Source organism: Budorcas taxicolor, chromosome 5 (assembly GCF_023091745.1).
Source record: "Budorcas taxicolor isolate Tak-1 chromosome 5, Takin1.1, whole genome shotgun sequence".
Classification (NCBI taxonomy): domain Eukaryota; kingdom Metazoa; phylum Chordata; class Mammalia; order Artiodactyla; family Bovidae; genus Budorcas; species Budorcas taxicolor.
The window spans coordinates 73,334,235-73,346,807 of NC_068914.1; the positions used below are offsets into that span (position 1 = coordinate 73,334,235).

The 12,573-nt window shown below is 42.1% G+C and overlaps 1 protein-coding gene across 1 annotated transcript in view; it reads left to right on the forward strand.

The window, feature by feature from the left end:
* BIN2 (bridging integrator 2) overlaps positions 1–12,573 on the forward strand; it is a 35,549-nt gene that overhangs the window by 17,426 nt on the left and 5,550 nt on the right. Inside the window, exons 3-9 of the mRNA XM_052640422.1 lie at positions 2,872–2,926; positions 3,222–3,316; positions 3,877–3,972; positions 6,656–6,763; positions 7,076–7,161; positions 8,465–8,540; positions 9,522–9,604. Of these exons, the coding sequence (XP_052496382.1) occupies positions 2,872–2,926; positions 3,222–3,316; positions 3,877–3,972; positions 6,656–6,763; positions 7,076–7,161; positions 8,465–8,540; positions 9,522–9,604 (599 nt within the window). The remainder of the gene's footprint in view (positions 1–2,871; positions 2,927–3,221; positions 3,317–3,876; positions 3,973–6,655; positions 6,764–7,075; positions 7,162–8,464; positions 8,541–9,521; positions 9,605–12,573) is intronic.

Sequence of the window (12,573 nt, forward strand, 5' to 3'; positions counted from 1 at the left end):
GCTGCAGTCCATGGGTTCGCAAAGAGTTGGACACGACTGAGCAATTGAACTGAACTGAGAGAGCAGAAGTGATAAAATTATAATATTTAAAGCCAGAATTAACATTTAGAGCTGGGCTTAGTTGATATTTATAGATGAGGAAATTAAAGCCAGAGAAGTAGAATAGCTTGCTAGTTGGTGGCAGAAACAAGTTTTTGACTTCCAGACAAGTGGGAGGCTAAGACTGTCAGAGCCCCATCTGTCCGGAGAGAAAAAAGATGCTGGGATTATTCAGCCTGCAGATATTATTTCAGGTCAAAGAAATAAAATGACGCTGGTCCTGTCCCACGTCTCTAGCACCCACTACCACCACCGCACATCCTCTCTGTCTGTCTGTCTCTCTCTCTCTTCATCTCCCCAACGGAAAGAGCAGGAGCATACAGGAAGAACTTTGACCAAGACACTTGATCTAAAACACAGAAATGGAGTTGGGCTTTTGTGAGGTGCAGTGGAGGGTAGAAGCATTCTGGTCTTAAGGACAATGGTATAAATAGTACCCTTCGTTTTGAATAGTGTACATATAACCTGCATCATCATACATGGTAGCCTTGATTACTGATCTGGTTTTTCAGGCCATATAATATCTAATGGGATAAAAAATTAAGAACTTCATTTGTAGAAATTATGCAAGATAGTTTAACAGTTTTTATTACTTACATTTGTATTCTGAAGACCAAATCTTCATGGTGAAGTAAAAAGTTGAGTCCATGTTATTTCCTTTCAAAAAAGAAATTAAAATCCTTGTTAACTTACATAATCCCTCAAACTCTTTCAAATCATGGTTATCACATTTTCAAAACTCTCAAAAGTTATACCCACCTACCATATCCATGTTTAAAACATATTATGTATGTCTTAGACTGTTTAAACTTTTTTCTGTGAATGACAAAGCAAAGAGGAAGTGAGACATCTTTCCTGGTGAATGCTGTTTCTGAATTTTGTTAACTGAATCTGTCTCTATTGCACTATTAAAATCTGTCTCTATCACTTTTTCAAGGTCACCCATGACCTCCAATTACCAGGCTCAATGATTTCCTGATTCTTCATGCATTCTGACCTCTCTGTTGCATCTTACCCTTCTTCTGTCAGGATGTTCCTTTGATCCTTGTTTGCTGTGCCACACATACGATCCCAGTTCTTCTCCCACCCATCTGATGGCACCTCGGATTCCCTTGAGACTATCTGTCTTTGTGTGCCTTGAGCCCTGGCATGCAGCCCCTTGAAAAAGACTTTTAGCCTGAGGTATGGTCAAGAGTTTGAACTGGCTTAGAGGTGAGCTCTGGAGGCAAGAAGATGGATGCTAATCATCTAGCTTCCTTTGTTTACTTGACCAAGTAGACCTAGTTTTTCTGCTGCTGAAATTAAGTAATAATGATTTTTCTCACAAACAGTTCCACAGTTTAAACTTTTAAATTACGAGATAGAATTTTGTGAGTTTTCAGCTTTTTTCTCATAAATTTTTCATACTCTTGGTATACTCAACAGCCTACCTATAATGAACATAAGCGAATAAAACAAGCAAACATGTTCACAAGTATTTTTATGATGTACGGCAAAATGCCTCTTAGCTCAGATCATCTGAACGGAGGATCACTGCTCGGGTCTGCAGGCCTGGCCCTGTTGGATACCCTTGATGTGGGCTGTCCATCTAGTCCCACACTCCAAATGTTGGGAGTGTCAGTCTCCAAAAGGCTGATGGCCTGGGGTCAAAACTCCTCCTCACTGAATTCCTAGAAACTAGAATTCACACAGAGGAAGGAGTCCAGATATAAAGGGTCTTAGACAACACCATGAGGAACAATTGAGGAGGCCTATGAAAAAGAAGACCTTGTGGTGAAATATGTCTTCAAAGCTGTGTGCAAGAGAGACTAGTTTGCTCTGAATACAGAAGGCCAACCTAGGACCAGTGGGCAGAAGTTCTAAGAGAGCTATTAAAAAATGAAGTGCAGGGGCGGTGGGGGGTGGGGGTGGGGGAGCAAAAAAAAATGAAGTGCAAACACAACCTTGTAAATCAACCTTACTCCAATAAAAATTAATTAAAAAAAAAAACAACTATACATTGGTGAGTGGTAAACAGTCCACCTGCCAGTGCAGGAGATGTACGAGATGCAAGTTTGATCTCTGGGTAGGGAAGATCTCCCGGAGAAGGAAATGGCAACCCACTCCAATATTCTTGCCTGGGAAATCCCATGGACAGAGGAGCCTGCTGGGCTACAGTCCATGGGGTCACAAAGAGTCGGACACGACTGAGCAACTGAGCACACACGCACACACACTGGTCAAAATCTTCCTGGAGGTGACACAGTTTAGTCTCATGACAGTCAACCTAAATTTTCATAAGACCTACATAAAATTACACCTGGTAAAGAGTGTTGTTGATTAAAACATAAATACCAAAAGAAAAAAGGAAGTGCAGGGAAGGACAGGAATGGCCTGTGTCTGAGTACAAAGAAAGAAGGGAGCCTGGTGTCTGCAGAAAATGGTAGCAGTTTATCTACTCAGTGAGGTCAGGGTCAGCCAGAGGGGTCACACAGATAGCTTCACATAGGATCCTTAAATTCCAAGGGTCTATTAGGTGGGGGTTCTCGTTCACTGGGGAGAACAAACCAAGGAAAAAAGACGTGCCAGTGCAGTGGGAGCAATTTCGCAACTTAAAATTTTATCCCAAAGGAGACAACCTACAACTTCTTGGTAAAGAGAATAGAAGCTGATATATAACATTTGCAGATGTTTGAAGAAATTCCAGGACTGATTTCTGCTTTTAACCTACTTTTCAACCTTGACACCTAGAGATATATCTCTTTAGTCATTAGAGGCACTTCTCCATTTCAGGCAGAAGGTCATAAGCTATACAAGGACCTGAAGAACTTCCTCAGTGCAGTCAAAGGTGAGTATCAGGGAGCACAGGGGGATCCAGATGGTGTTTATGCAGCTACTAAGAAGTCTGGGGGATAGGGAAAAAACCAACCATACTCAGGCTTTTCATCACTTGCCTGTGCCTGACCCCTGGAACTTTGTGGACCAATGAAGAGTAACTTTTCCTATCCAACCCCACCCAGCTTCCCTCAGTGATAGCCCAAACCTACGGAATTTGCCCTTTTTGATTAGCCCCATTGATTCGCCTGTCACCTATATGATTATGTCAGACTACCTTATGGTAGCACTGAGTTCTCTCCTTTCAGTGATGCATGAAAGTTCAAAGAGAGTGTCAGAAACCCTGCAGGAGATCTACAGCAGCAAGTGGGACGGTCATGAGGAGCTGAAGGCCATCGTGGCGGTAAGAGTATGCTGGGCTTTACAGCTCTTCCACAGTCACCCTACCCTCATCTCAGCCTCCTCCCAGCTTCTCTGTCCAAGCAAACAGGAGAACAAAGGAGCCAATTCACACTGTTTGTTTGTATAGCCCTGATCACAGGTGGTAGGAAGGAGCTGTAACTATGAAGGTAAAAGCAAGTTTTCCCTAATCCGTGGATTCCTCTCTTTTGTATCCTTTTCCTCTCTTGAAAACCTTAGAAAGTTTTACCTACACAAAACCCAGTTTGTTGGTTTTGAAAACTAACTTTATGCAGTCATTTGCTCCCATACTTCCCTATCCCCAAACTCTAGAGTCCAAGACTGTTCTTAATCCCTAGAATGTGTGTCCAGTCTCTTACAGGGCAGTTCCCGAGGAAGAGCTGTTTCTTCATCTGACTTTTCCCCAGAGTTCAAAATGCTCTTTTGAAAATATTGGTGCTCTCAAAGGAAGTTTGTTGCGGGAAGAATTGGGATATTTCCCTGGAATGAGGTTGCTGTTGAGAAGCGGGGCCCTTACCACTGCCCTCTGCCTCTATCCTACAGAATAATGATCTCCTTTGGGAAGACTATGAAGAGAAACTAGCTGACCAGGCTTTGAGGACCATGGAAAACTATGTGGCCCAGTTTAGTGAGATTAAGGTAATCAGTTTACAGCATCAAGGATGGATTATGGGTGGCCCATGTAAGTTAGAAGACAAGGAAGATCCCCTGGAGAAGAGAATGGCAATCCACTCCAGTATTCTTGCCTGGAGAATTTCATGGACAGAGGAGCCTGGTAGGTTCCGGTCCAGGGAGTCACAGAGTTGGACATGACTGAGTGACTGTCTCTTTCACTTTCACCTGGGTAAAAGTACAAAGTAGAGTTAGAGCCCATGGTTAGGAATGAAGTTGGGTAGGTTAGGAAAAAGATTGAAAGTTGAGGGTTTACACAAGAGGTTAGCGTGAAGGGTTAGAGACAGTGTAAAGGTTACATTTAGATTTAGATTTCAGTGAACTAGATTTGGGCTGGTTTTGAATTAGATCCAGGTCAGAGCATCCGTTTTTGTTGTGAGAAACAGCTGGTGGGACTAAAGATATTTATTGTAGAGAAGAGAAAACTTAGAGGAGTCATAATAATTACCTTCAAATATTTGAAAGCCTGTTAGGTAAAAGAGGACTTCAGCCTGTTCTAAACTGTTCCAGAAAGTAGAATTAGAATTCATTAATTCATTCAGCTCATATTTATTAAACATCTAGTCTGTTGAACACTGTGCTGGTTTTAGATTAATATAGGAAGAAATTAAAGGAAGCCTCACTTAAATTTCTCATAGCTAAAGCTTTCCCAAAAAAATGAAATCTACTGAGAGATAGTAAGTTGTCTATTCTCTGTTCAAACAGAAGTCTAACTACTTCGTATCTTGGATATTGTGGATAAGCTTTGTGAATTGGATAGGAAGTTGGGTCAGATAATTAACAAGATCCTTTCAAGCTCTGTGGTTGAGAGAACAAGACAAAGCCGTTACCATGGTTTGCCTCTCCCTGGTGTAATTTGTAGTTGGTATGAGATTGAGTAGATGTTCTCTCAGAGCTCATAATAGTTTGCAATGTTTATTATTATGCTGTAGGATTTTCAAACTACTTTATATTCAGCATTTGATCTTTAAAAGAACACTATGGGGCAGCTGGGCTTCCCTGGTGTCGAAGTTCAGTTCAGTCGCTCAGTCATGTCTGACTCTGCAACCCCATGGACTGCAGCACGCCAGGCCTCCCTGTCCATCACCAACTCCTGGAGTTTACCCAAACTCATGTCCATCGAATTGGTGATGCCATCCAACCATCTCATCCTCTGTCGTCCCCTTCTCCTTCTGCCCTCAATCTTTCCCAGCATCAGGGTCTTTTCAAATGAGTCAGTTCTTCACATCAGGTGGCCAAAGTATTGGAGTTTCAGCTTCAGCATCAGTCCTTCCAATGAATATTCAGGACTGATATCCTTTAGGATTCTTAAAGAAATGGGAATACCAGACCACCTGACCTGCCTCCTGAGAAATCTGTATGCAGGTCAGGAAGTAACAGTTAGAACCAGACATGGGACAGCAGACTGGTTCCAAATTGGGAAAGAAGTACGTCAAGGCTGTATATTGTCACCCTGCTTCTTTAACTTCTATGCAGAGTACATCATGAGAAACGCTGGGCTGGATGAAGTACAAGCTGGAATCAAGATTGCTGGGAGATATATCAATAACCTCAGATATGCATATGATACCACCCTTATGGCAGAAAGTGAAGAAGAACTAAAGAGCCTCTTGATGAAAAAGTTGGCTTAAAGCTCAACATTTAGAAAACTAAGATCATGGCATCTAGTCCCATCACTTCATGGCAAATAGACAGAGAAACAATGGAAACAGTGAGACACTTTATTTTGGGGGGCTCCAAAATCACTGCAGATGGTGACTGCAGCCACGAAATAAAAAGACACTTGCTCCTTGGAAGAAAAGTTATGACCAACCTAGACAGCATATTAAAAAGCAGAGACATTACTTTGTGAACAAAGGGCCATCTAGTCAAAGCTATGGTTTTTCCAGTAGTCATGTATGGATGTGAGAGTTGGACCATAAAGAAAGCTGAGCACTGAAGAATTGATGCTTTTGAACTGTGGTGCTGGAGGAGACTCTTGAGAATCCCTTGGACTGCAAGGAGATCCAACCGGTCCATCCTAAAGGAAATCAGTCCTTGGTGGCTCAGTGGTAAAGAATTCACCTGCCAGTGCAGGAGCCATGAGTTCGATCCCTGGGTCGAGAGGATCCCCTGGAAGAAGAAACAGCAACCTACTCCAGAATTCTTGCCTGAGAAGTCCTATGGACAGAGGAGCCTGGCAGGCTACAGTCCATGGGGTCACAAAAGTCAGACACAACTGAGCAACTAAACAACAACACAGGGCAGATGAGGCTACTGAGGCTCCAAAAGAGGCATGCCTTGCCCTGGGTGACAAGGCTAATAAATGGTAGTGATGGGAGTAAAACCCAAAAACTCCTGACTTTCAATTTAGTAGGTTTCTTGAGGCCATTTGTTCTGGGTGCTGAACCAGTTTCTAATAGGGTCGTAGGATATGTTGCAGTTGAGTGCAGGCTTCCAGGTGCTCTGGGGGATTGCCCTCTACTCTCTCCCCCTGAGAATTCTCCATTCTTTCCAGATAATGAGGGAGATCCCTGAGCACAAAACCCTGTTAGAAAGTACAATAAAATTTGATAATAGGACAGGAATGCTGCCTCTCTGATACTCTGTTACCAACATCCTGGTCACTTAAAAGTGAGTATCAAGGTCCTTTCTCTTGACTCTGGGTTAGGAAAGAATCGCCAAGCGGGGCCGGAAGCTTGTGGACTACGACAGTGCCCGACATCACCTGGAGGCAGTGCAGAATGCCAAGAAGAAAGATGAGGCCAAGACAGCCAAGGTGAAAAACAAACAAACCCTGGTAAAACCTTCATGCCCTCCCTTTACCCACAGTGGTGGCAGGTGGTTGAGCCAAGTTCAGTTTAGGAAATGATAAACTCAGCCTCCAGTGTCTTGAAGGAAATCCTGTTTCCTCTGACACCAGTGCTCTCAGGATAGTCAGACTCAAGGCTGGGGAGGACACAGGTCTGGGGAAGGAGAGGCATGTTTCCTAGTAAGCCTAGTCCCTGAACAAATGCAGAAGAGAGAGGAAGCAATCTCTAGCTTTGGGTTCAGGAATAAGGGGAATTGGTCTGTCTCTCTTACTACCTAGGCAGAGGAAGAGTTCAACAAAGCCCAGGTTGTGTTTGAAGATCTGAACCAGGAACTACTAGAGGAGCTGCCTGTCCTTTATAACAGGTAATGACTGAGTTTCAGAAGAGGGCTGGATCCCAGGCCCTGGGCAGCCCAAACATGTTGCCTCCTGAAAAGAGCCCTGGTCCAAGAATGGAATGTAGCCTCAGCCCTGCTCCTAACTTGCTGGGGGTTATTAGGCTCACCACCTTAACTATGGACCTTGATTTCTTCATCTGAAATTCAGAGATTCTTTGCCCTACCAGCTTTTCTGGGTTTAAAGACAACATGTCTCTTAGGTAGGAGAGATCTTGGCAAGTAAAGTGCTGTCATCATGCCTGCTAGGAGTATCTGGTTTTATGCTTGAGTGTGTATTGTTTTAAACAAGCTTGGTTCATGAACATCTAGATTCATATATAAGGTAAACCATGGGATGAGTGTTTCCATTAAAGAAGATGTTTTTGCTTCACAGTAGGTAAAAATGTTTTAGATATAAACTTCCCACATTGGAAAAGGAATCTGATCAGAAGTTCTGTTTGTATCCTATTTTCTTTTCATTGTACAAGATATGCTTTAATGCAGAGTATTTTATAGTGTCACTTTATATTAGTCTATGAGTGAGGGATCCTTTATAATGACTACATGTATTCTAAAATATTAATTAGGTGATTCTTAATTTAAACAGAATTGAAATTTAATAGTTTCTTTAAATGTAAACTTCCACAGTTCATCTACAGTAGAATTTCATTAATGTACATACAGCTGCATAGACATCCAAGTACCACATACTGAGAAAGAACACTTATAATTATAGCTATATGGCCTTATACATCACTTCTGAAATTCTTCAAAGCGCTTGCATGTCTACTTCAGTATCTGAAGAGCCTGAATCAGTAACTTCATTCACTCATGCTAAGTCACTTGAGTCGTGTCCAACTCTTTGCAACCCTGTGGATTGTAACCCTCCAGGCTCCTCTGTGAATGGGATTCTCCAGGCAAGGATACTGGAGTGGATTGCCATGCCCTTCCCAGGGGCTCTTCCCAACCTAGGGGCTGAACCCATGTCTCCTGTGGCTCCTGCGTTGCAGGCAGATTCTTTACTTCTGAGCCACCGGGAAACTTCACTCAGAGATCTGTTATACTTTGGTATCATGTCTCCCCTGCCTTCCCACTCCTGAGAGTCTAATGTACTCCTGTCCTGGCTCTGATGAATCCAGATCCCAGCATCCTGAGTCTAGGCCACGAAGTGCTTTTCTATGAGGAGCCCGGCAGTGGCTGGCTTTGGCTTATGCGTCTACCTTATACTTCCAACAGAGACTTTCTTTACCAGCACTTACCTGTACATGTTTGTTCTTTTGCTTCCTGATAGTCGTATTGGCTGTTATGTGACCATCTTCCAAAACATTTCCAACCTGAGGGATGTCTTCTACAGGGAAATGAGCAAGGTGAGAAGCATCTGGCCAATTTAGACACCTGAAAGTGTTAGTCGCTCAGTCATGTCCAACTCTTGGCAACTCCATGGGCTGTAGCTTGCCAGGCTCTTCTGTCCATGGAATTCTCCAGGCAAGAATACTGGAGTGGGTTGCCATTCTCTTCTCCCAAGGATCTTCCCGACCCAGAGACTAAACTTGGGTCTCCTGCATTGCAGCCAGATTCTTTACCATCTGAGCCACCAGAGAACCCCGTTTAGACACCTAGGAGGGTTTTTCTAACAAATCTGAAGGTCGCTTTAATTTACATAGCCTCATTAAATATCCGTATTGGTGTCACAGGTGTTTACGTTTTTCTCATGGTGAAATAACAGCACCTGATGGACTGTGCTGCTCCATTAACAGCTGAATGGTCTCCAAATGAGTTTCAGGTGCACCAAGGAGATTAGGACTATAGAAGGAACGGCTGAAATGGGGAGCTAAGTTGTGTAATCTTTGTCTTCTGTTGCTGGGGAGTGGAGGTGGTGTTTAAACATAGCTCAGTTTCTCAGGGCATTGGTCTTGGAAAGGGCCAGCCCTATTTAGAGATGGGCAGCCATGGAACGTGACCCCATGGGGTCTTTTCTAGACCTGCAATTCCAAGACAGCTTGCTGTTACAGTATTAATTATATTCACATCCATATCCACACATGTTCCTCTCCACAGTTTCTTGGCTAAATTATGGTTTGTCTAGTTGATATTACCATGCCTTTTTGTTCCCTGGGTCACCTGAGAGAAGCTAGAACCTCGAATCAATGTCAGATATCAAGGACCTAGCCTTGAGAGAACTGCCAGTCTGATGGAAAAGACAGAAATTAAGACACAACTGAGACACTAATGCAAAAGAGATGAGGAATTTTATCATTTAGGGTAGGAAGGTTTTATTTTGGGGAGAGAAGGAATTTGTTGGTCCCAGGTTCCCACGTGGCTAACATCTCTTCTCTTGCTTGCTCCAGCTGAACCACAATCTCTACGAGGTGATGAGCAAACTGGAGAAACAACATTCTGACAAAGTCTTTGTGGTGAAGGGACTCTCAAGGTGAGCTGCTTCTGAGACTCATTTCTGTTTGGTTTATTCTGTGTGTGAACACATTCAGCACTCTCATCTCTGATCCCAAATCCTGACCTTTCCTTTGTGTCCAAGTGCATAATATTGTTTTTTGTTTGTGCTACACCCCTAAATATATGATTTTTCTTTTGTGAAATACTTAACTGATAACTAAAGATAAAAAAGAATAGTACAACAAATAGCCATATACCCATCACCAAATTTAAGAAATCACTTAATTAATTCCCTGGTGGCTCAGTGGATAGGAATCTGCCTGCCAATGAAGGGGACACAGGTTCAATCCCTGGTCCGGGAAGATCCCACATGCTGCAGAGCAAGTAAGCCCACGGGCCACAGCTACTGAAGCCCACAAACCACAACCAAGGGTAGACCCCACTTCTCCACAACTAGAGAAAGGCTGTGTGCAGCAGCCAAGACCGAGTGCAACCAAAACTAAATAGATAAATACATAAAAACTTTTTAGAAGAAAAAAAGAATATATATAATTAAATCTCCCAGTGTCCCTTCCCCACTCACTTTCTCTTCCTGTCCTCCACCGAGGGTAACCACTGTCTTAAATTTTAGTATTTATTATCCACATTTTTTTTACTTTAATTATACACATATATGAATACACAAAAATACTATTTTGCATGTTTTAAAATTTTATTTAAATACAGTTATACTGTATATATTCTTTTGTTCTTAGTATTGTTTTTGAGATTTACTTATCCTGTTGCTACATGTTGTTAGCTCTGATCTTTCCTTTTCATAACTGTTATGGATATTACTATATGGCTAGTTCACAATCTATTTGAACTGCTAGTGGACATTGACATTGCCTTCCAGTTTTATGCTATTACAAATAATGGTGCGATGAATGTGTTTTACATTTATCCTTGTATGAATATTATTAAGAGTTTCTTTAGGATGTACTGGGAGTGGAATTGCTGACTCTTAGAATCTGTACCTTTGGGTTCCTTCAGCCTTATGAGACATTACCATTGCCAAATTGCTCTCCAAAGCCATTGTCCCAGTTTATAGCCCACCAGCAGTGAATTGAAGCCCCCATTGCTCCATATTCTTGCTACATGTGACATTGTCAGACTTCTTAATTTTTCCAAGGAAATGGGTATGAAATTGAATTTTTTGCAGTTTTAATTACATCTCCACAATGGCTGGTTAGCTTGAATATCTGTTCATGTTATTGACCTTTTAAGGTTCCTGTTCTGTGACTTTCATGTTTATCCTTTTATTCACATTTTTCATGTAGATAGTTTACTTCTTTTTAAAAATTGATTTATATGAGGTGGGGTTTTTTTTGTATATTCTGGATATTAATCCTTCAGTGATACGCATTACAAATACCTTTTCTTAACCTGTCATGACTTGCTTTCCTGTGTGTGTCAATGTGGCATGTCTGTTACCTTCATAATGTGATCACTTTCTTATTCTAAAGCCTTTTAAGTTTTTATAAGTTCTTTCTATGCACAAGGTTTTATGCTGAGAGTTAGGGACCCAGAGACATAGGTGACTTGTCTTTTCCCTGAAGTGACTTACAAAAGTTGGAAGGACACAAAATGTGCCTAAGAAAACAAGGAACAATATAAAATTGCACATACTAAGCACCTAAGGAGACCAGTTAGGAACCAAGAGTTAAGTGATTGCAATATGCAGATAGATGGTCAGGGAAGACTTTGAGGAGGTGCTGAAACTGAGTTTGAGATTTGAAGAAAGAATGGGGCTCAGTATGTTGTTTGTATTTGATATTTGTATTACTCATTTAACAGTCAGTTACAGACTATTAAAAGGAATCACTAACGGGCCAATATAGACTTCCCTTTTCCAAAAACTCTATTTCTTCTCTTCCCAGCGTTGAAAACCAGAGTTCTCTCTGAGTCCATTCATCTGAAATTAACCATCATTTACACCAAGATGTCCTAGAACCTTGCAGAGAAATCTGATCTTTTCTTTCTATATCCTGGGCCTTCTAAACCTGCTGACCCATAAGATGCTAGTGCTAGAAAGAACCTTATATCACTTAGCTTATCTTACATCAGAAACTCCCACAGGGCTGGAACTAAATTATTACCTTTCTCTTCCTATCACTCTTCCTATCACTCTCTCCCATCCTTGAACCCAGGATACAGCACGTAGTTGCTATACATCAAGCAATTATTGGTGAGTTGCTTAATCAGGTAGTGGCTGGTACCCAGGAGGCACTTAAGGAGGTGAGTAGGAGTTAAGCTGATGTTGCCTGCAGAAGCACTCAGCACAGTATCCAGAATACTCAATAAATGTTGTAGTCAGTTTTCACTGTTTGTGGTAGTTTTGTTCTAGAAATCACCACAAGCACTGAATTAGTGAATACTGACCCACTGCTCCTAGGGGAAACATGGGGTTAGGTTCTTAGGAGCCCCTGGTTCCAACATTTTCATCAAGCGATCCATACAGAACCTTTCTTGTATATTTGTTTAAAGACATTTAATATATATTGTTGATTCATTCATATTGGGAGAAGGCAATGGCAACCCACTCCAGTACTCTTGCCTGGAAGATTGCATGGACGGAGGAGCCTGGTGGGCTGCAGTACATGGGGTCACTAGGAGTCAGACACGACTGAGCGACTTCACTTTCACTTTTCACTTTCATGCGTTGGAGAAGGAAATGGCAACCCACTCCAGTATTCTTGCCTGGAGAATCCCAGAGATGGGGGAGCCTGGTGGGCTGCTGTCTGTGGGGTCACACAGAGACACGACTGAAGCGATTTAGCGGCAGCAGCAGCATTCATATTGAACCCACAGCCACCAGCACTATAACTCATGCCTGAATGAAGCTTATCTAACATATGTATTTTCTCTGGAAGGCACATCACAGACTTTCTGCTTTCAAACAGCACTTTGGCACTGCACTTAGAGGCCATTTTAAGCAGCAAAATCACCAAAGAAAATCACAACAAT